The following is a 22,862-nucleotide window of genomic DNA, read 5'->3' as shown; positions in this document are numbered from 1 at the left end:
CTATGCTAACTTTGCATTAACTAATCTCCCCTACAGCTCTTCCTCCTTACCCCAATTTGCTTCATCCCCCAACTATGGGCAGTTCTAGATGGGGACTAATCATGATGAGATGATAAATTAATTTCTTATTATATGTACAGAATCAAAAAGTAAGGTGTTGCAAATTCTACAATGTTTTGAGATGGTATCCGTTTTTATCAGTGGTCTGCAACCTGTAGCCCTTGGAAAAGCAAGTGACTCTTAAGCTCTGTGCTTCACTTAATATATTACACAAAAGAAAATACAGCTTTTTATTAGTATTTTGTTATTTTGAGCCCCCATGGGAAAAAAACACTGCCCCCACCTTCCCTCTGCCTCCCTGGTAAATTTAGTCTAGCACCGCCACTGCCCCCCACATCAGCAGACAGATCGGGGAAGATGGCGGCCGGTTCAGGCGCTGCAAGCGGGCAGGGAGCCCGCAGCTCCACTGGTTCTCTGGAAGCCTCACTGGACCGCCGCTTTCAAGGAGTTTCCAATACTATGGAGTCGATACAGAGCCTCTCGACGTGGTGCATTGAAAACAAGAAACACCACGGCCTCATTGTTCGCTACTGGATGAAGTGGCTCAAGAAATGTGAGTAGCAGCGCCGCTAGCTAGCATACCTCAAGCTAATTCAAAAGCTTGATTTTTGGCATTTCTACATATAGTGTGCAAAACTCGTCAATATATTTGGCTAATTTATGCAGTGCTTTACGTTCTATCTCAAAAGTTACTTATTCAGTTTCTTTACTTTTGAACGAGCAATTAATTTCAGAAGTATTCGCAGGTGATGCTACTTAAAATTAGCTGCTAATGGTGGCAAGGCTAACGTGTCGCTGATAGTGTTTACAGATGGGCCTCTCTGGGAAACACGGGCTGGTTGTGCAAAACAAATTAAGTTGGGATGTGTTGATCTTGATTCGCTCGTAGCTTGCTTCACTTTTTAGGCAGCTTTGGTTGCACCTTAATAGCTGTTCGTGTGGCGTGTTTTGATGAGATGTTTATTGTATGAGCACAATTGAATGAACTTGTTTTTCTGTAGTTTTTTGTACATTGACAAGATCGTAGCTCTTTAGTTTGCAGGTATAGTGTGCAATGTATATTTAACTGTTGCACAGCGCGTTAGTCGAGCAAGTGCGTCTGCCTTGTAATGCGATTGATTTGATGAATGCATGACTTAAAAATGGCTGTGGAAGGTCCTCTTGTAGCAGTCTGTAATACAGCAAATCTGAAGCAGCCTCTGACTGAAGACAGTCTCATGAAGATGTTTAAAGTTGTTCATAATTTTCTTGATTTTATTAGAAAGTCCTTCTTTGCATACTCATCTTCAGTTCTTCAGAACCTTACCAGCCGTCTTTATCAGGTTGTTGAGCCAGTTTAAGTCCGTCTCTGAAGCTTCTTCACAACAGAGTTCCAGAAGATCTGCAGCCTTTTGCTGCAAACACTGAAGGATCTAAGCTTCCTCAAGAAGTACAGTTTGCTCTGTCTCTACCTGTGCACAGCTGCACTGTTGCTTCACTTCACTAAGGGTTCCTCCAGATACTAAAAAGTATAAAATGGTCCCTCAAGAGTCACGCCTTGCATATTTTTTAAATTATTGATCCTTCAAATGTTCTAAGCAAACTAGCCAAGAAAATTCAACAAACTGAGGTTTGGTGCCTCATTTAAAAAAATAAAATAAAAAAAAGTCCAGCTGATCTGAAGTAATGATGGCTAATTTTTCTGCTAAATTAGGTGTTTATGGTTTTAGAATAATGCAATTCATTTATGTTTAAGGACATGAATATGCATTTAAAGCTGAAACCAGAAGTTTACATGTGCAAAAAAAAGATGCACTAGGGTTTTTCACAGTATCAGAAAATGTTGACATTGCTGTACAAGGTGTGATGTTTGTCTATTTTCTTCTTTCTTATCTGTACTTCTTGCACTCTGATCTTTAGCATATTCTTCTATTTGTGTCTGGTGTGAGCATCTGCTAACGTGAGACTCTGTAACTTGTTAAATATTACATCAGCATAACATTTACAAGTTCAAAACATTTGTTGGGATATTTCAGCTTACAAATATTTTGCTCCAAACAGTCCTTTGCGATGATATATTGTGTAACCTATTTTTCTAACACTTTCTTTTCTCTATATGTAAAACTCTGACTTTTATTTTGTGGCATTCAGCAGACAGAAATAATTTTGGTCGTTCTCACCTAAATGAGTAGAAGTTTGATCTGATTTAGCTTTAGGAGTTGACTACTATGAAGCAAAATAAACATATTTGCAGAGCTGCAGCAATCTCTCTCTTTTTTTGTACTTCTACAATCTAAATCCAAAATGGCTGCAAATACATGTGCATGTTGTTACTTTGTTCTTATTTTATTTTCTCTAATTTTATATCTCTTCTTTGAGTTCAGAGGCTGAGTGCTTGAAAACCAAAGTCAAATTTCTTGTATATGCACAGTAAAACAGTCAAAGTGGGTTTTAACAATAATATTTATTGATTAGATTGTTCTCTGAATAACCTGGAATAAAATGTAGGAATTTTGGGATATTTAACACCAGACAATTTTGCTGCTGTAATCTCATTCTGACCCAGACCCAGTTCTGTCCAGAATGTGTTTTCCCGTCATGTTTTTTTTTTTTTTTTTTCTTTACACGTGTGTATATAACCCTGGGTTCCCAAGTTTTATTATTTTGATGTCGGTGTTCTTTTTGTTTCTGTAAAACTGAAGAAATTGGTTTACTTCATTCTGGATGAAACATTTTTTGCTGGTAATAAATCGTAAACTCTTGAATACGAGTTTTAATCTTGGTGGTGCTGATGTAAGTAAAAGCCAAATCAATTGTATTGGGTTTTGCAGATCTTTTTTTTTTTTTTTAATCATTACTGAGCTTAGGTCTTTAGTTTGCTTCTAAAATAAATTTGGGACAGAAAAACCCAAGTTGTTGAAGCCTGTTGATTTTAATTCTCCCAGGAATAGTCTTGTATTTATTCAAAAAGCTAGAGGTTGGTGGCAATGTCATTTGATTTATGTTTATATTTTCTCTAAGTATCCTCGATTGTGGTTTGTGTACCAAATTCAGTCTGTCTTCAGGTGGTAAAGCAACTTTTGTGTCTTTAAAGTCATATTTTGAACATTTATTGATGCTTTTGAGGCCAGCCTTCCAGGTCTTTTATGGACACAAACTCCTTAAATTAGAAATGCAGTCTGTCAAAGAACAGGAAAGGTCAGGTTTATTACTGTAACTCGTGCTGCACAAAAGGCTTTGTAAACTAAAATCCAACAAATATAAAATTCACAAAACTTACTTAATCAAAGCTAAAAAGAGAAGTTAAATAATACAGTGTGACTGTAAAGACGGCTAAAACTAAGGCTTTTAAAACGGAAAATGTTTATTTCATCATATCCTTTAAACCATATCACAATAGATAATATTTTGAGGCAAAAATATTTAGAAGAAATCCAGAACTCAATAACTATCTGATTAGTTATAACTAGTGACTATACAACTTTGTGATGTTGCTTGAAGTTGCTGTTTTTTTGCTCCTTTGTTGGCAGTTTTCCATTTTATTTTGGATATGTTAAATATTCATGCATGTTTTTGTAAACTCAGCTTTAGATGGAAATGGTAAAGGTTAAGAATCTGAGTAGAAACATGAATTGTTTAAAATCTTCTGGGTAAGATAACCGGTTAAATATTAAAATATTAAGCAGTATATTTTTTAATAAACATGTCATGTTCTGTTGGGGGAAGATAAGAAGCATGTGGTGTTAACTATTCTTAATTTAAGCTTGTAAAAACAAGGGATGGAAGCGATATATTTAAGATTTTGTCATGGTATTTTGGAGTTGTGGAGGAGAAAAATGTATCCAAGCTCTGTTTAGGTGAGAGTAAAATCTCTGAGAGTCAACATGTCGTTTTTATACCGAGGACAGAGAACCATAAACTCCAGAAACGGTCTGCAGAAAACATCTCCAGGACAGCTGGAGTTGGGTTTTAGCTCAGACAGGTTCATTCGGTAAAAGTTCACAAGTATTCAGATAAAAACATAACATTAGATGACCATCAAAATATTAATATTTTCTGTAAGACTGACTGGAGTTTCCCAGATAAAAATGTTTATCATGTAAATATGAAAAGGTTATTTATATTAACTGTATTTTTGTGAATTTGTAAAATCACTGTATTGAGTCTGACTCTTTATTAGTTGATCCAAGCTTACAACAGGTTGAGTTTTTGAATCTTTAAAGTAAAGATGATACATTTTGATACTAAATATTGGCAGTTTGTGTGGTGGAAACCTCAATTTTCCTCATTTCTTACATGTTTTGCTTGAAAATATTGGTGTTGTAATGTTCTTTAGACACATTTTCTGAAAGCTTGATTATAGTGGGGGCCTTTGAAAGGGCATCTGGGCATATTTACAGTAATCTTCAGTGGAGAAATCAGGAGTAGGAGTGTGGTATGATACTGGGATAAAGAGAAATGAGACATGATTTTAGCAAAATGTGTAAAACAAATAAACCTAATTTTTGTTCACATAAACAGATTAAAGCTTTAACAAATGTAGTTTTTCAGAATCTGTAGCAATGTTCAAAGTTGACTGGAGTGTATATATTGACATTAAATATTCCCAGCTAATTCTAAGATCTCAAAAAGCACAGAAATTAAAAGTTTCATTAATTAATTTTTATGTTATTGAAGAATCTGTTCATGTGAAATTATCAGGTTTATGTTTAATCAGGCTTAAGTATTTTGAACCAGAGGTGATGAAGCGTTAAAAATAAAACAATTTCTTTATGTTAATTTGTTTTAGGATCCTTGGTGGTTAATTGTTTTGTGGTTGCAGTGTTTTCTGTTCTTCAGATTGTCTTTATTGCAGCTTCTATTTTCTGTGGAAGGTCATTGCTGCATAACACCTGTTTTTAGTACAGAGGAGACTTGACTTCTTCAGTGGTTTTGTAACAAAGTGTTTTCAGCCAGGTGTACGAGCCGACATTATCAGTACAATGAGGCAACACAGGAACTTTACTCTTAAACAAGAGGCTCAATTATGTATCTAAAAATTTGCCAATCGTTAAATATTTGCCTTAATATGCTCATGATAATGCTTCAACCTGCTTCAGGAGATGTAATCACAAGCTGGACTATCACCATATTCATATCAAATTATATTCTGCAGTTAACAGTTAATCAGTTACTAAATTAGTTGACAATTATTTCAATAATCGATTCGTCACGATTAATCTGATTGTTTCAGCAATAATGGCAATTTTTTATAAACCTTGACATTTAAAATGGCTGATAAAAATAGTTTAATTTTTAAACTGTTGAAAACAGTTTTAAAAATGGCTAAGCATCATGTTTTTCACAAAAAATGTACAGATTAATTAAGTAAAATAAGTAATCAACAGTAATTGGTGTTGATTAATTCAGTCCATGCGACAGACTGGCGACCTGTCCAGGGTGTACCCCGCCTCTCGCCCGGAACGTTAGCTGGAGATAGGCACCAGCACCCCTCCCGACCCCACTGAGGGACAAGGGTGTTCAGAAAATGGATGGATGGATGGATAATTCAGTCCATATTCCAGTGTTGACATTTATTTAAACTCAAAGCAGTTCTAATGCTTAAAGGTTTCATAAATTGCATGATATATATATATATAATATATATTCTTTTCAGTAAATTTTGTTCGCTGCAGAATGATGTGGTTCAGGTTTGACCCTTTTTGTGTGTGTTATAGAGCATAAAATTCAGTCTCGGCGTGTTTAACACAGTAAGAGAGCTTTTCTGTTTCAGCGTCATTCGGCTGCATTGCATTCTTTGGGTCTTTTCAATTTGCTTGTCGCTACAGTTTGGGGCCTGGACTTGCACATGAAAGATCTGGAACATTATTTAAGGTTATGTGGTCTTGTTGTGCACATCCTAATTTGATGATGAAGTAACTTTGCTGTACACATAACTGCATTAATTAACTTAATCCCCTTGATTAAGATTTTAGAAAAAGTTTAACCTGTCCACAGTTTGAAAGTTTAACATTAAATGATACAAATCTTCACAACAGATATGGCTAGGGCTGCATAATGTCAGCAAAACAAGTTATTACCGCTCTGTTGCTGAATATTTTCATGCTGCCACTGATTACAGTTGTTCCATATTTTATTTTTCTTCCATTGAAAGTACATTTAACAGGCTAAAAGTCTTATTTTCTCGCAGTAATTATATGCATGTCATTAAAGTACAACTCATTTCCAGGTATTGCATTCCTGCACTCTTTTACAATTGGAACATGTTGCACAAATAGATATTGACATTCGATTGTTTGTGCAGCTTTATGTAAATCTGATAAATTCACGGAGGAATCGGACCCCTTTAATTATTTAGTGACAAACATCACATTCATGGAGAGAACTCATTTACATCTAATGCATGTCAAAATCCCAAAAGTAATACATTTCTTATTCAAAGCACTTAAATTTCACTGCGTATTAGGGCTGTGTAATATCGATTTTGTGATATATATCGATATTATCTTTCCCAGGAAAAAAATCGATATTCATCCGCAAGTATTGTAACATCCAACTGTCACCTTGCTCACTCACTACTTGCTTCACCAGGAGAGTGATTAGGTCATCAGACTTGGAGTGATTCCTTCAGATGTTAAGTGTCGAGGTTAAAAAGGTATCAAACTATTCAGAGCAGGGTACTTGGCGCACTTTATTTACTTTACAAATGCATGTAAGCTACAGTTTGTACTGTTTCAATTAAAAGGAACATGTTTTCTCACCACTTCTTTGATTCATTTTGTCCAGCTGTCGACTTTAAGTCTGTGTCCATGTCCAACCAGAGCCAGGTATTGTGTAGTTGGTGCTTTTAATCAGTTTTCAGTTAAATTAATTCAATCCAACTCTATAAGTCACAAAATGTCACCAAAATCACTCTGTCCCTCTAAAATCTTTCAGAAAATTGTAAGTGTATTGAATTGTATCATTTGAATATTGCAATATATATCGTGTAACGTATCTTATCATGAGATTATTGTATCACTGCAGCCCTAGTGCGTATAGCATTTAAATTGATGGATTTTTATCATTTCAAGATAAAAATGACTCTGAGTCTTAGAATATCGTTCATGTGTTTCAGTGTAGCTGTGGATTTAAATAGATTTATTCTTTACTTGAAATCAAACGTTGTTCAGGGACTGGAGTCTACTTTGACTCTGCAAACCCTCGCTTGTGAAATTATCATGTCCTCACTGGGGATCCTTGGATTTACTTCTGTCACTTTGTCTTTTTGTTCATGTTTGGCTGCGCTCACACACTGACAAATCGGACACATTCAAATTGTGTTTGTTTTTCCTTAGTTAACTTTATCATGGCAGTCAATTCTGAAGTTTTCACCCCAAAATCTTATACATTTCCGATAGTTTGTAAAGCATCTGCAGTCAGAACGGTCAATTCTCATGTGTGGTGTGAGACATGCATCATAATTCTGCACCAGAAGGAACCAGATGTAGAAAACGTCTGAAGCAAGCATCCAATACCTTAATCCTTAGCTTTCTTTGTCTTATGATCTTGTTTCAATACTGCCACCTCCCTTTGATTAGTAGTAAGAAGAGCCACGCAAAAAATAAATGAATAAATTTGCGAACGTAGCCTTAGATTAACCTCTGATCTGAGGAGTTGAGATCAAAGATGTCCACCATCTCTGCCAATTAGAAGATGAATGGACATTGTTATGAGTATCAGTCTTTGGTGGGTTACTGGATATTTTTATTTGGTGTTGGATTCATTTACTTTGCAATTTTAAAAAAAGAGAGACAAGGTAAAGAATATAGCATAAATCCACTTGACACTGTAAACTTGGCCACCTCGAAAAACAGCACCTGCATGGCGAGGATGTTGGGTGAATCGTGCAGAAAATATGTGAGGTGTTGGGTAAAATAATTTGTTAAAATGTGTTCTCTGCGTTGCTGCATAACCAACAGAGTTTTCTTGTCTGAACTGTATGTGTATTTATGTTGCAACACATATATTTCCTGCAATTTTTGTTGTCACAAAACCAGCAGCCAAATATTTTACTGTGCATCTGGAATTGATTTAATATAGTTCAAAAGCAAATAAATTTGTTACATTAAAGATGATGATGTTACCTCCCTATATTTTTGTAATTCTTTTCAGCTTTGGATATTTTCTAAAATATGCATGTGTGTTCATTGAAAACTGGGGTAAAGCATGAATGCTAAGAATGCTTTGCTTCTAAATAGCTATTCTCTTTTATTTTTAGTTATTTAACCTTTATTTTACCAGGATAAAAACCCCACTGAGATTAAAAATCTTCTTTTCAAGGGAGTCAAAGAGGCAGCCGAAAAATACACCAGGCTGGAGAAATTAGTAATTAGTTGTGTAGTTCCATGGATGAGGATGCATCAAAGAGCTAAACAAAATTTAAAAATAATAAATATAAAACATAGCTGGATAAAACTGCAGCTATTTTTTTGTCCTTCTCTCTTTCAACCTCTATTAATTTCTGTTGTAGCCGACCACAATCATCGCTTGAATCTTTTCTACCTTGCCAATGATGTGATCCAAAACTGCAAAAGAAAGAACGCCATTGTGTTTCGTTCGGCGTTCTCCGATGTACTTCCCAATGCTGCCCTCCTCATCAAGTGAGTAGCTTCATTGTGTTTACTCGGCACTTTGTCGCAGCTAAACCTGCGTATTGTTTTAGTAGTTTGATCTGTGACCGAAAAAAGTGCATCAACCCTGATATTTATTGAGACAATTTGTGTGTTTTTCTCTGTTAGAGATGGAAAAGTCCGCAAATCGGTCGAAAGGATCTTTTCCATTTGGGAGGAGAGGAATGTGTATCCCGAGGAAGTGATTGCACAGTTCAAAGCCAGCCTGCACAAAAAGGAAAAGGAGCGAGAAAAGCAGAAGGAGAAAGAGAAAGAAAAGCAGAAAGAAAAAGAGACTCCATCAAATAATGGTCAGATTTATTTTAAATCTTTAATGTCGATCAAATCCAGATGATCCTAAGAGGTGCTTGAATGTTTATAGACACTATTTGAATTCAGAATTTTTTTCTTCTTCTTCATTTTTCTATGTGGAGCATTATTTACCATCCTGATTAAAAATGTGAACATTTAAAAAAAATCTAAATCAGTAAACTGGTTTCATTTAGTGATGTAGCTTAGCACAATAAAGAACAGCATAATTAATTTGTTGATCCATATGGACTGAATCAGAATCTACTAGTTCAAATATTTCATAAATGGTAAAAAGGCCAAAATGTAACGTGAATTCAGTCTTCATTAGAACTAAACTCTGTTTCAAAGCTGTTGTATCAAAACAAAAAAGGGGTATACAGATATAAACAATGGATGGATAAAGTTTGAGGGGGGAATTTTTTTTTGTGGACTAGTTTTTATTTATTCATAGAGTATGTAGATTATAATTTTACTTAAGAGTAATTTGCTTAAAAACAACAAATGAACTTCAGGATTAGATTGCTTTCTCTGTAGAACACGGTAATGGTCATGTCTTATGGCGAAGCTCTGCTGCGTGGTTCAGGCTGGTTTGGCATCAGCAAGGAAACCATAAATTCTGAACTATAGACACAAATTGTAAGGAAAAATGGTCACATAGGCTTTTGTAAACTGATCATAGATGTAGAAAGTCACACAAATATATGCAGTGGAGACTAAAGTATTCAGAGGAATTGCAGCTTCCGAAGCTGGTGCAATGCTACGTAACTCAATGCTAATGGCTAGCGTTCACAAACCTGTGAATCGAGGCACGCCACTCATTTTCCTTGCTACTGATTGGCTGTTCCTCCCATCCACAGTGGCGATGAGGAAGACTAGTTTTTTGCCTCTACAGTAGCAAAAAGATGGTTTTAGCTGCAAATATTAATGTATGCATGCATATTAAGGGTACATTTGAGGCTTAGACTATTAAAATGGACAGTGATTAGGGTTTTTAGCGAAGATCCCAAGTATTTGTGGATTTTAGCTATTCTAACGCTGGTGATCCGTAACCCCAGTGACTACTGGGAGTTACCTGGGAATATGATATATAAATTTTACGAAGACTTGAGTTAGTATTTTTTGCAAAGGGGTGTTGAGGATAAATTGGATCATTTTACTCAGAATTTTTTCTTAATTTTTTTTTTCTTGCCGTCACCTCTTTGAGTCACATTTATGCATGAAAATAAACAGATAGAGGTTCACAAATGTTCCAGCACCACTGTTAATTAAAATGGTTGTATCTTTTCCTGTGTTTTAACGTTGTCTCTGTTCTTCAGCTCCCACCAGCACCAAAGCCGTCAGCACTAAAACTCCACCTAATAAAGCTGCGCTGAAGTCCAAGATTGTTGCAGAGTTTACAGTAAGCCTCCTTTCATTGTTGCTCTTTGGAAATGGTGCTGCTAAAATTTGCCTAAAACAAAATTGACTCTCGTGTCCTATCATCTTTGCTCTCTGACTCTTTTCAAGCCCCACTCCCTTATCGAGCAGCTGTCGAGACACAAGCAAGCTGCTGCTGAAGAGCAGGTCAGAGAGAAGCAGCTTGAGACGCTCAGAGTGGATGTCCTCAGCACCGAGGCCTTCAAAAGGCTGAAAGGTCGAGTGTTTCTTTGATAATTTCCCTAAAAACACAAACCTCCTTTTTCTAGTGTCATCCTCAGTCTGCAAAGTTGACATCACAAAGCTTGGAAGACATTAGTTTATTAACAACATGTGAAGATCATTTAAAAGTTTATCAATAGGATTGATTTCATTGTATTTAACCGCCAAATATATTCCAGACAGATATGAAATTACGTTTGTTTTGTGACTCAACAAAAACTCTGAGGTAAAATCTTGCAGAGCAGACAGTATGCCACTCTTTCATCATTTCTGCATAATGGAAGACATAAGAACGAAATACTGAGACACCATAAGTTTGACACTCAGGGTTTCCCTCAGAAAACTTGCTAAGCCTTGTGGCAGTCATCCAGCTGGCCGCCATGTTTGTTAGTTAAAAAATGTTTAAAATTGACAAGATATTTGAAAATATCACTTGATAGTTATGCGTTATTGGAAGACTGGAAGATTAAACTTAAACGCCAACTACAAAGTCTTAAAAAAGCCAATGATTTAAAAAAATAAATAAATAAAATAAACAAACAATGCTAAGCCTGGTGGCCCGCCAGGCTTATAATACACTGTGGGAAACATTGGACACTATCAAAGAAAAATGAAAAAGTACTCCAGTGAGAACTTTTGGGTGGAAAAAATGATCTTCACCGGAGGGGTGTTTCCTTTCCTGTAGTGAATTACAAACGTGAGACTGCAGTCGACTCTCGGCGTATGACCTTGGAGTTTGATAACACTCAGAGGAGGAGCATAAACCGTACGCATTTCTTTAGAAAACCAGGCCTCCTATGCTAGCAACTATCCTAATTGATAATGTCAATACTTCCATATGCTAATTACTGTCTGAATAATGATAAAAACAAAACCATCTGGGGCAGAGCGAGAGGTTAGATCACCATTTTTTTTCTAACCTGTCATTGTATTTTTGGTCCACGTGATCTGTTGTATAAAATATGTATGCACTGTGTGATCAAGGCTGTCGTTTTGGGAAGCTGTTTGCACTTCATGGATGTGCAGCGAGTGAAACGGAGAGGAACTTTGTCCAACAAAACACAAATTCAGATAAACTGGCAACAAGAGAAGTGGTTCTTTTATCTTGTGTTCTCATAATAAACACAAGTTGTTTTTTTCAAGTGTGCACCTTTATGTATAAAAACTACATGATTATTTGTCATTACCTGTGAACATGATGAAGCTTTGCTATGAGATCAAGTAGATGGAGCTTCCTGAATAATTATGAATGGACTGAGCAACAATCATAAGTAATAATGCTGATGAAAACAGCATTATTTTTAAAAATTAAAATAACTTTATTCAGTTTTTATTCCAATTTCTCCCTCTTTAGACAAAGCAGGAGGAAACAATTTTGCTAAGGACTTTGAAGATGGCAGTCTGAAGCTGCAGGAGTTTGTCAGCTTCTTGGAGAAAGAGCTGAAAACAGGACCTCCCCTGCTGGAAGCATTGGGAAATGCAGACATCTTCTATGAGATGCAATACAAGGAGGTTAAGATTGTGGCAAATGTAAGTGTGTTTTGTGTTTAAAATATGATAAAGATGCTTGTATTTGTATTTTTAAGCTCTTTTTAGAACTTTGACAGATGCATTTACATGCTAACCTTTTGAAAACTATAACAACTGCATCCAGACAAGAAAAAAAGTATTTTTAACAAGATGAGAAAATGTTTCCATAATATTCTACATGTTTAAGCGTCTCTTTGTTTGGGAATGATTATCTTAAACAGCTTTAAGAGTTAGAGAAGCAAAATTAAGTTTAATATAATTTGGATCAGAGAATATGCCTGACAAACGTATCATAGTGTAAGCATTTCATATCAGTCGATATTGATAATTATTTATTAGTTTTTTGCTTTAAGTATCTTAAATACTGAAAACTGTCAGCAAGACCTTTTCTGCTCCATCCACAGTTTTTCACCTCACTTCATTGTTTTTAAGCATTTATGAAGCACAGTGGCAAAACCTTAAACTGCTGCTGCGCAAGTTACTTAAGTTGTTGCTAGGTAACCACAAGTTAATCAAATAGCTGTTGCTAGGTAACCAGAGAGTGAGTGAGTGAGTTGGTTGATACTACTCGCCTTGCTTAGCTGGCCATCAGAGGTTTAATATTCAATATCTTAAATATTGAATATTCTATCAGATGTTTTATCTATTGGTATTGATCATGTGTCTCTCACAATAAATATTATTAATTTATTGTCCCCCACTTCTCTTCAGGCGTACAATGCCTTTGCCAACCGAGTAAACGGCCTCAAAAAGAAACTGGATTCTCTCAAGGCGTCTCTCTCCGGCCCTGAGGACTCGCCCATCCCCTCTCCCTCTGAAGACGCTCCTTCACCCACTGGCTCCGACTCACCCTTTCTGGAAATGGAGACGGCCAGGGCCAAGGTGGATCCGGAGCTGGACGGCAAGGCCATGGACGAAGGAGAGCTCCAAAACGACAACAGAGACATGGAAGACATGGACATGTCTGATGAGGAGGCATGCGCTGGTGCTGCGCAGGGTGAGTTGTGTCGTAGGTGCACGATTCTCAATTAAACAACTCTCAAATTACCATGCAGAAGTCAAGAACTCATGTTTTTTTTAAAAGCTTCAGCTCAATAAGTAAATAGAAGAAGTTGTTGAAAACAAAGCCTGAAAAAATAATAATAATAATAATAATTTTTCAAAGCATAAAGCTCCTCTACGCTGCAGCATTGTATTAAGTTGGGACATTTTAATGTATTTGGTTTTATTCTCACAGATGGTAAGTTAGACCAGCCGGCTGTTTCCAAGACGAAGTCGGACGAGGCGTCAAAACCTCAAAGCACGCCAACGAAACCACCCAAGCCCAGCCCATCTGTTGTTACCACAGCAACCCCAGTGACTCCGACCTCTGCTAAAGCTACGACAACCCCGACCACGCCCCTGGGAGTGAACCTGGCCAAAGTGGACCTGGGGAAGATCAGCTCCATCCTCAACTCGCTCACGTCTGCCATGAAGAACACAGGTGGGTTTGGAGTTGGTCATGGTCTCTGTGATTAGAGAAAAACTAAATTAACGGTTGATAACTGAGAAATGTTCTTCATATATTTTTTTAATTTGCAGGTTTTTAGGAGTGATGGTTTTCCTGCTTTTAATTAGCTAAGCGTAGAAACTGACTGCCTGGACATGCAGAACTGCAGACCGGTTACAAGAACACTTCTCACCGTCTTCCTTAAAAACGCCATCATGTGTTAAAATCTAATAGTTAGCTATTTTTGGCTAAAAACGCACAGCAAATATCCTAGTAGAGATGTACTCTCACTGGCCACTTTATTAGGTTTGAAACGATTATCTGATGATTTTAGTCCTGCAAATAATTCAGGGCTTACAAGATTATCGACATTTATGCTTTGAAGCGGAAGTCTAAGGCTTTTTTTTGCTGTTGTGTGTTAAAGGAGAAACGTATGATTTACAGACTGAAACAGTGGCAGCGCTTAGTTTTATCATAAATAGTGAATAATCAAATTTTACCTTTTTGGCCTGCAGTTCACGAGGACATCAGCAATCAGAAACGGTGAATGTTTTAATTCTAATGCTCATCCAGTTTACAGGATTTCTAATTTGGAGACAAATCTGTGGTGATAGTATTTTCAGCATTTCTGAAAAATAATTTCTTATATATATACACAGTCATTCATATGGAGAGTAAATAATTTTTACTAACTACTCCCTCTTGTTTGAAAATGTGTTGCTTCTCTGAAACCTTCTGCCTTCTCTACTGTCCTTCTCTGAAGGATACTAGATGTGATTAGACATTATTTAATCAATGTCAGCTGATCACATTTTACAAAACAAATGAACCAAATTTGTTCCTGGTGTTTTCTTTTTCTTCTGTCTGAAGACAGAGCATTGGGAACCTTTAATCTGCCTCCCATTGCAGTGTCTGGCTGCACTATGCATTAATAACAGTAGAAGATTATATCATATAGTTCTGAATTGAAACTGTCCCTGAAAAGTTTGAAAATTTACCTTGAAAATGCTTGAAATTAACTGTGTGGGGAAATGTACAAGCCCTCGGACCATAAAATAAATGGAAACTGCCCGCTTTGGTTTATATTTACTGTGGTTTTATTTTTCTCTCCTGTCCTTGCCGTTCTCCCAGCACCTACTGCGTCTCCTCGGCCGTCTCCTGGGACCCCCACCACCCCCACCGCTCAGACAGCGGCCTCCAAAGGGACGCCGCCAAGTCCTGCTTTGGCCAGCATCCTGTCACGTGTTGACATCACCCCTGAAGGGATACTAAACGCTCTGTCTAAAACCAACACACCAGGTTGCACACACTTCTCTTTAATTTAATTGGTAATAAATATTACTGCACAGTTTATGTCACTTCTTTCTTGTTTTTTCTTTTACTTTAATCATCTCAAAACAGGTTTGTCATCCCTCCTTCAAAGTGTGACTAATACCTCCACCGCTCCCTCCAACCGAACCTCCACAGACTCATCCAGTGTCAAAACCCCGGTAACCCCAACCACCCCGAAGACGAAGCCCCCTCTGGGGAACAGTCTCAAACAAGACGAACCTGGAAGAGCCAGAGACTGGGAGAAGGAGCGCCAGCTCTCCCCTCCACCTCCTCCTCCACCCCCTCCTCGTACCTCAGCTCCTTCTTCCTCTCCCCCCAGCCTAGAATCGAAGATCAACAGTTTCCTGCAGGGTAATCCAGGCTTCAGCCTGGCGCTGGGCGACGCAAGTCCCGATGGCGTCGACGGCACCCCGGTGAGGGACGAGGCAGCGGGCACGCCGACGCAGGACGAGATCATGGACACTCCTGGAGGCGTGCCAGAATCTCTGGGCTCCTCTGGAAGCCATAACCTCTCACCTACAGCCTACCGCAATGATCCCTGGGATACTGCAGTCACTCCAACCGGAAGCAGCAACAACGGAGACTTTCTTGGCTCCTCCTCCTCAAGATTCGGTGCAGGAAAAAGGAGCAGCACGAAGTTAAACGACGAAGACCTGATGAGGAAGCAGGTGTCGTCTTCTCCTGGCGGTGACTTGAAGGCTCGGAACAGCAGAGCCTTGGCAGAGCGGAGACTCTCTGCTGGCTCTCGGAAGGCGAGCACCGGTTCCGACGACGCGAGTCTGAGTGGAAAAAAGAACAATGGGAAAGAGATGCCAGCAGACGCAAAGGAAGGTCAGTACCATCGCATCGAGACACTGGTGTCGCCCCACACCGAAGGAGCACCGATCCAAACTCTGGGGTATTCAAACCGACCTACAGCCGGAGAGCGCATCAAGACAGTTGAGAGCATCCGCGTGATCGGTCGAGGTTCTCGGCGAGGGGGAGGAGCTGGGAGTCGGCCAGGGGCTTCGATGTGGTACGAAGAGGAAGAATACTTGGAGGGTCAGCCTCCATCACCCCAAGTTCTACCCCCTCCTCTCAGCATGGGCCAGGGAGGCGCTGAAGACATGAACCCCTCCATGCTTCCTCTTCCTCTTCCTCCTCCTCCACCACACCACATCCCACACCTTCACCCTCCTCCGTCTCTTCCTCTCCCTCCTCCTCAGCCTCCGTTCCCAATGCCGTACCACCCTGAAAACATGCAGACTCCTCCTCCATCGATGCTCCAACCTCATCTCCATCCCTCTGCCGCCTTTTTCGCCACTGTTCCCCCAATCCCTCGGCTGCCTCCACCTCCTTCCATGCACCGCCTCTCACCTCCGCCGTCTCACCCTTCTTTGCCCCACTCCGTCATGGTGGGGGGGATGCTGGTCCCTGTGGACCACAGCTTGCCTCTTCCTCCATCACTAAGACCCAAAGGTACAGAGCACAGCAGAATGGGGCCCAGAGGAAGGAAGGTGACCCCTCCACCACTCATGTCATCGTTGCTAGGCGACCCCCCTAAACTACCCCGTCCCGGCACAGTTAAAGAGCCTTTAATCCCTCGCCATACCCCCCCTCTTCACCGCCCAGGTGCGCCTGGCGTTCCTCCGCCTTTACTCGGCAGAGTGAAGGAGCCTTTGGTTTTACCTCACCCCTCCCCCACATCCTCCACGCTCTCTCCCTCCACGCCTAATTCCCCCGCAGGAGACTCCTCTCTCTCCAAACCCCCACCCAGCCCTCCAGCTGCGCCCCACAACCCAGGCTCCAACCCCGTCCCCCTCCTCAACTTGCCCACATCCAGACCCCCGATCCTCGCCACTCCCATGCAGCAGAGACCCCCGATGCGAGGCCGAAGCCTGTCTCAAGACCACCCCAGGGGCGGGTTTCATGGAGGGAAGCGAGCCGGACCCCCATTCGGCGGCGGTCCCTTCCATGCGCAGAAGAGGCCTTACCTTCCCCCACGCTACTGAAGCGGTCGACTATGACAAGCTGAATGAGAAGAGCAAGCCACACGTCTAACAGTGCAGTGTGTGTTAGCCCTGCTGGTATGAGCCCAGATATCTTTACTCTGTTACTTAGCTTGAAGGAAACCTACCTTAGGTTGTGTGTAAATAGCTGATCAAGTCTTGATGCGTCGGCTTTAGTGGCCGCTCACTTCACCCTGTACTCAGAGGTTGTCGGTGACGTAGTGCAGAGTGTTGTATAACCTGCTTTCTTCCATTTCTCCACACATTAGATGCTTTACCTTGAATGGCATAACCACAAGAATAAAACGGATAGTTCAAGCAGAAATTAAACAATACTTTTCTTTCTCTGTGATTCTGGGGTTACTTCACCTGAGATGTCAGAAGAAAGATGTAAGAGGAGCCTAAAATTAATAACTTGGCCTTTTAAGATGTCTGCATTACCTCACTTATGCTCAGCTTTACACACAAAGATTACCTCTCATACCAGCCAACTTGGTTTGAAGCTTAGCATAAAGATGAGGATAAAATCTCTCTGAAGATGAAGAAAATTATTCCCAAATTATTCCCAAATGTATAGAAGAAAATAAGCTATCTAGAGCATTTACTCGTCTTATGCAGACTTGTTGCTTGGCACTGTTTTAACTCTTCATGCTGAGCTAAAGGAATACCCCAATATATCTGGCTTCATTTAAAAAGAAGTTCCGAGTCTTTCAGTGGGATTTATCACATTTTCTAAAATGTTTAGACATGTTCCCCAGATATGAAAGCAAATCGATTCCAAACTAATCTCCTCTTAGAAATACAAGAATGTTACAGCTTCCTCCACACTTAGCAGCACCTCTGATAAAGATGTGTAGAAATCTTAACCGTTATGCTACTGCAGCTGCGAGATCTCACTGAAATTTAAAGAAAATGTATCAATATGTCAGCAAATGTACTGATGTTTTGCTTTTCAATACATGACTTCAAGTTTTCTCGAGCTATAATTATAATTTGACACTCTTCAAAATGGGGAACACAAGAAAACATCCCATGTAAGGCATGTAAGCTTTTACCTGCAGTCAGAAAAATAATTGTAACTTTTAAAACTGGAATGGGGAAAAAGGACCCAAGCCAGTCTTGCCAGCATACCCAGTAAGGAGCATGGCAAGGGAGATAGCTTGCTGTTTGGAAACTGCAACAATAGTGTCACGGCGTCTCCATGGCAACTCATTTCAAGGCTTTCTACACATCTCGAGCAGAAATACCAATAACTGTGGCGAGAGCTGTACGCTGAGAATTTGAAACAGTTTTTTTTTTCATTTGAAGTGGTGTTTGTTGTCGCAGGTGAATTTAACGCTTGTTCTGATTTCCAGAGTATCTACTGTAAATATTCTTCTCTTGCTAAACCTTTTTGCATCTATCTATTCTTCCCTACTGTACATTTCTAAACTTGTAAATATAAAGAGTGACTGAGTTGATATACCTTTTTTTTTTCTTCAAACTTTTATTTCTAAAAATGTCTCAAGTGATTTTTTTTATTTCCTGTCTTCACTGTGATCAAGGCCTTTGAATAAGCTTTAACCTTGATTTTTTTTTTTTTTTCCTGCAATGTTTTGCATAACTTTCTTGCCCTCTCCTTTTGAAATCACTGCTCTGAAGAAGTGTTGGGATAATTTGGCATTTTCTTTCACAGACATAACATGTGTGTTGTTGAAGTTTCATTTTTGAACACTGAATAGCAGAAAGGGATGGGGGACGTCAGTTTTTTACTTGAATAAAATCAAGAGTTTAAATTGAAAAGGGGGGTATTTTTAATTGGTTGCAACCTATTCCTTGAATTAAATCATTTTATCTGTTGGGCTGCATTTACTCCCACTTTTCAGCAAGCATTGCTTTGTATAAACTGCATACAGATGCATGCAACTTTTTGGGAAGCCCAGGAAAAGATATTTAAAATCTTTTTAAATGAACGCATCTCTTTGTAGCCTAATCCTATACTGTCAGTTTAATATATATATATATATATATATATATAAATTTGATTTGAGTACATTTATTCAGTATAACATTTTTCACACCAAAATATTCAAACAATAAAGGGGCACACATGCGGTCAATACTTTCTAATGGGACAGAGATTTATGTTGGCGTTTTAAAAACAATGGAGTTTACAGAGAGAGGGATCTTTCCCGTTCCTCTATCCTGCATGTTTCAATGCTTTCCCAGGTTCAGCACACCATAATCAAATGTTCATCATCAGGCCTCAGCAGAACTTCGACATGCTGTGGAAATAGTTGTGTTGGAGCAGAGACTCATTTAAAACTGTCAGGACAGCCACGGTCCACCATCATCTGATCAAAACACATGGTTCTGTTAAAGTCCTGGTAGAGTTTAGCTAAATCCGTATTTGGTTATGACTGGAAAAGGCATCTGTAATGGCTGCTATGGTGATTTGGTGATCCCTGCCTCCTCAAAAAAATGCTAGTTTCCTTACAGTGAGCTTTGGGGTTACTTGTCTTTTATCGCTGGTACCACCCGGCTTGCCGTACAAGACAAACATGGATCCAAGTCCAGCTGCTAAAACAATTGAACCCCCTGCATCTTAATTATGCCCCAAAATACAGAAACGTTTAGTATTGAATTCATATACACTCTGATTTAGTAAAAAGAAAAAAAATTTAAAGAACAAATAAAGTGCTTCAGTTACATTTAATTAAATATTGAGTATGCCAGTATTTTTGGCAAAAGTGAGTATCAATTAAAAGACCAACCGTTTAAACGTCTCAAAGAATAATTTAAAAAAATAAAGGCTGGGTTATTCTTAATGTTTCAGTATAAGATTATGCTACAGCAGTAAAAGCTGAATTTATTTTAAAGCTTTTTGCCCTTTCATTTTTTAATTTTTTTTATTTTGCAATGCTCCAGGATATACATTTGCAAGGATTTTTCTGGTTATCAGTATAAAAGTGGAGTTGGGGATGGGAAGGAAGAAATATTTGAAATAATCAGTATCTAAATATTTTCATTTCATTTTCCTGCTTCAAGCTCCTGTGCTTTTTTTTCCCCCCAGAGCATTTCTGCACCTCTCAGCTCAGCTAGTGGGAAAGGGGGGCCACGATTGTTTCCAAGATGTGATCATTCTTTTGCCCACCTGAAAGGTGCAGATTGTTTCCCTCCAAGCCCCATAACTCCTTTGTCAAATCTGTTGTTTCCTCTGTTTGCAGATTAAGTTTAAATAATGCTTCACATTCTGCATGACGTTGGTGATAATCGAGTTTTAAAATGTATCTAAGTGTTATCACAGTTTTCACAAATCTGCCTGTCTTGTCGCCTCTGCAGTCGACGCTAGCGATGAAGTTAGTTTGCAGTGATTACACTACGTGGAGAGTTATTAGCGAGGTTAATTCTTAGGCCTCTGCAAGCAAACACCAAACATGTTGAACTATTTTTTCTTTTTTGTGTTTGTAAATGTATTTTTCTTTCACAACAAGAAATATTGATTTGAAAAGTTGAGTTTGAAAATGACTGAAGATGTACCGAAGCTGATGGTCTGTATATATTTGACACGTTTCACTGCTGTTCTCATCAATGATGCTATATCACTGGTCTTTGAGTGTCCAGTCCTTTCTCTTGTGATGAACATGCACACATTCTGCAGCAGCTGTTAACGAGAATACAAGTCTACCTCTCAAGAAAACAGGCACTTTTTTATAGAAGATTATGTCCTTATGATCCAGCAAATCTGTCCTTATTTTAAGTCCAGTTGTAATGGTTTCACTTAATATGTCGGCACATTTTACTGGACAAGTGTAGCAACTGTTTTATTTTCATACGCTCCTATTGCTTTTATCTCGTCTGCCTTTAAAAACATAAATATGATGATATCCAAAAGTATTTTTACTTTTAGTTGGCCCAAAGTTTGCCAATTTACAGTCAAAAACCTTGCTTTACTTATTGCAATGTTTCATGACCCAGTTGCAATTTGACTCGTTTACATAACACCATCAAGCTAATGTTAAGCAGTAAAGAACTTTTTCATCTCCAAATTTATTGTTGGCAATTATCTATATTTAAATCGTGCCATATTTTAATCTATCTTTTTTTGGCATTTGTAAGCAGTGGTTTTTAATTATTTTGAATTTCCAGCTGGAAGCTCATGAAGATACTAAACACATACATTACCCCTACTGAATTAGACTATAGTAAATGACTTAGTATGTCAGTGAATTAATGATGGGAAATGTTAGACACCGAAATAATTTAAAATGTATAATATGCTGAAAGGTGATATCAAGATCGATTCTACTCTTATAATGCCCTAGCACCCTCGTGTGGCAGATTGGTGGTACTCCATCTTGAAGCTTCATCTTGATCAGTAAGGTTTTAATGAGATCAATCAAAATGCTAAATTCAATGTACAGCATCTACAATCATTGAAATTAGTTTTTTCAGTTTAGAAGAGCATTGTATTTCAGTGCGTCTGTAAATAAGATCGCTGCTCGCACATTCTCGAAATTAAATATTAAATGTGATTAGTTTTGTAACTGAAGGATTAAAATGTGTTGCGAATGTCTGATTACTGAAGGAATGCTGACGTTAAGGGGAAAATGTTTGCAAAATCTATCTGGATGTTAAACTAAATGAATAAATGTACTTAAAACTAGAGAAGGCACAAACACTACCCTTTTCCACCTTGTTTATCGCCCGTATGCAGCAGAATGTCTACTGCGAAATCTTAAAGAGTTTCTGACTTAAATTAATTACTAATAACGTCAATTTGAGCTACTAATTATTCGTTTTTCAGTGTATCGCGCCCTGCATCCTTCCTTCCTTTTTTCTCTGTCCGTTTTGCGCATCTCTTGAGTGTAAGCGCGCTCTGGCTTTTAGCCGCGAACGCGCACGCTGCTCCCGAATCTGCGTCACTGAGTCTGACCTCAACGAACGTCACCGCTGCTCTGCCTACTTTCTTGTTTCCTGTGTTATGGCCGCTTGCATAGGGAGAAAGAGATGAGGCATGTTTGTAAATAAACCTATAGGCAGGTGTGTTCAGGATGGCGGTGACGCAGCTGCTTAAGCTGCTCGTGAGTAGGTCGACACTCCACGCACGAAGGAGATACAGCAAGGTGCGGAAACTTGTGGTAGCAACTGGAAGCTAACTGATGCTAACGTTAGCATACAGGGCAGTGTGTTTACTGTGTGTCGTCATGTCATGAGCTGAAGCTGATGTCCATTTAATACGTGTGTAGACAAATTCTGTTTTGTACATTTATTAAGTGTAATTACGCATTTAAAACTTTTATTATTGACTAAACGGGTTGCATTAGCTGATAATTACATTAAAATAAATGTCCTTTGGGGGAAAGGAGCAATTTAATAGGAATATGTTTGATGTAACCAATTAGTTTTTTTTTAATATTCCCCTTTTTTCAGCTACTCCAAAATTAAAACCGTACTTTTTTTTTTTTTTTTTTTGTTAACATTCCCCTTTTTTCAGCTACTCCAAAATTAAAACCGTACCATGTGTCAGTATTGTCATTAGTTACAAAATGTTTGCATAATACTTTGACTTTTCTGGGAATGTGGGTGTTCTCATTTAGCTACATTGTCCCCAGCAGAATATTTGCATTTCCAATAATTAGCATTAGGATTTACATTAGTTAACAATATTAAGCAGTAAGATAACTCTCACCTCAGATTGAATGTTACCAGCAGGAAAATTGGGCTTCATAAGGATATAAGGATCAGTCTGCGATTACTAAAGTAGGTCAGAGCATCTCCAAAACTGTAGCTATTCTGGGTTGATCATGTCTGCAGTGGTCAATATTAATTAAAAGCGACCCAAGAAAGGAACGTTTTTAAACCATAAACTCATCTGTTGATAAAATGCAACAGATGAGTTGC

At 38.6% G+C, this 22,862-nt stretch overlaps 1 protein-coding gene across 3 annotated transcripts in view; it reads left to right on the top strand.

The window, feature by feature from the left end:
- Positions 1 to 373: 373 nt before the first annotated feature.
- Positions 374 to 22,862, top strand: part of tars2 (threonyl-tRNA synthetase 2, mitochondrial) — a 38,401-nt gene continuing 15,912 nt past the window's right edge. The window contains exons 1-10 of one of the 3 annotated variants that reach the window (XR_001662653.1): positions 374 to 613; positions 8,552 to 8,681; positions 8,820 to 9,001; positions 10,319 to 10,401; positions 10,509 to 10,635; positions 11,995 to 12,170; positions 12,882 to 13,167; positions 13,408 to 13,653; positions 14,791 to 14,958; positions 15,061 to 17,057. Coding sequence is in view for 2 of the 3 variants with exons in the window: in XM_007556042.2 (XP_007556104.1) it covers positions 418 to 613; positions 8,552 to 8,681; positions 8,820 to 9,001; positions 10,319 to 10,401; positions 10,509 to 10,635; positions 11,995 to 12,170; positions 12,882 to 13,167; positions 13,408 to 13,653; positions 14,791 to 14,958; positions 15,061 to 16,982 (3,516 nt within the window). In the remaining variant the exon portion in view is untranslated. Of the gene's footprint in view, positions 614 to 8,551; positions 8,682 to 8,819; positions 9,002 to 10,318; positions 10,402 to 10,508; positions 10,636 to 11,994; positions 12,171 to 12,881; positions 13,168 to 13,407; positions 13,654 to 14,790; positions 14,959 to 15,060; positions 20,570 to 21,666; positions 22,085 to 22,862 lie in introns of those variants that run through there. The other 2 variants (XM_007556042.2, XM_007556043.2) reach the window with 2 other exon arrangements.

Source organism: Poecilia formosa, unplaced genomic scaffold (assembly GCF_000485575.1).
Source record: "Poecilia formosa unplaced genomic scaffold, Poecilia_formosa-5.1.2 Scaffold77, whole genome shotgun sequence".
NCBI lineage: Eukaryota > Metazoa > Chordata > Actinopteri > Cyprinodontiformes > Poeciliidae > Poecilia > Poecilia formosa.
Note: the sequence above shows the minus strand (reverse complement) of the source record. Positions and strands in the feature narration are given on the sequence as shown.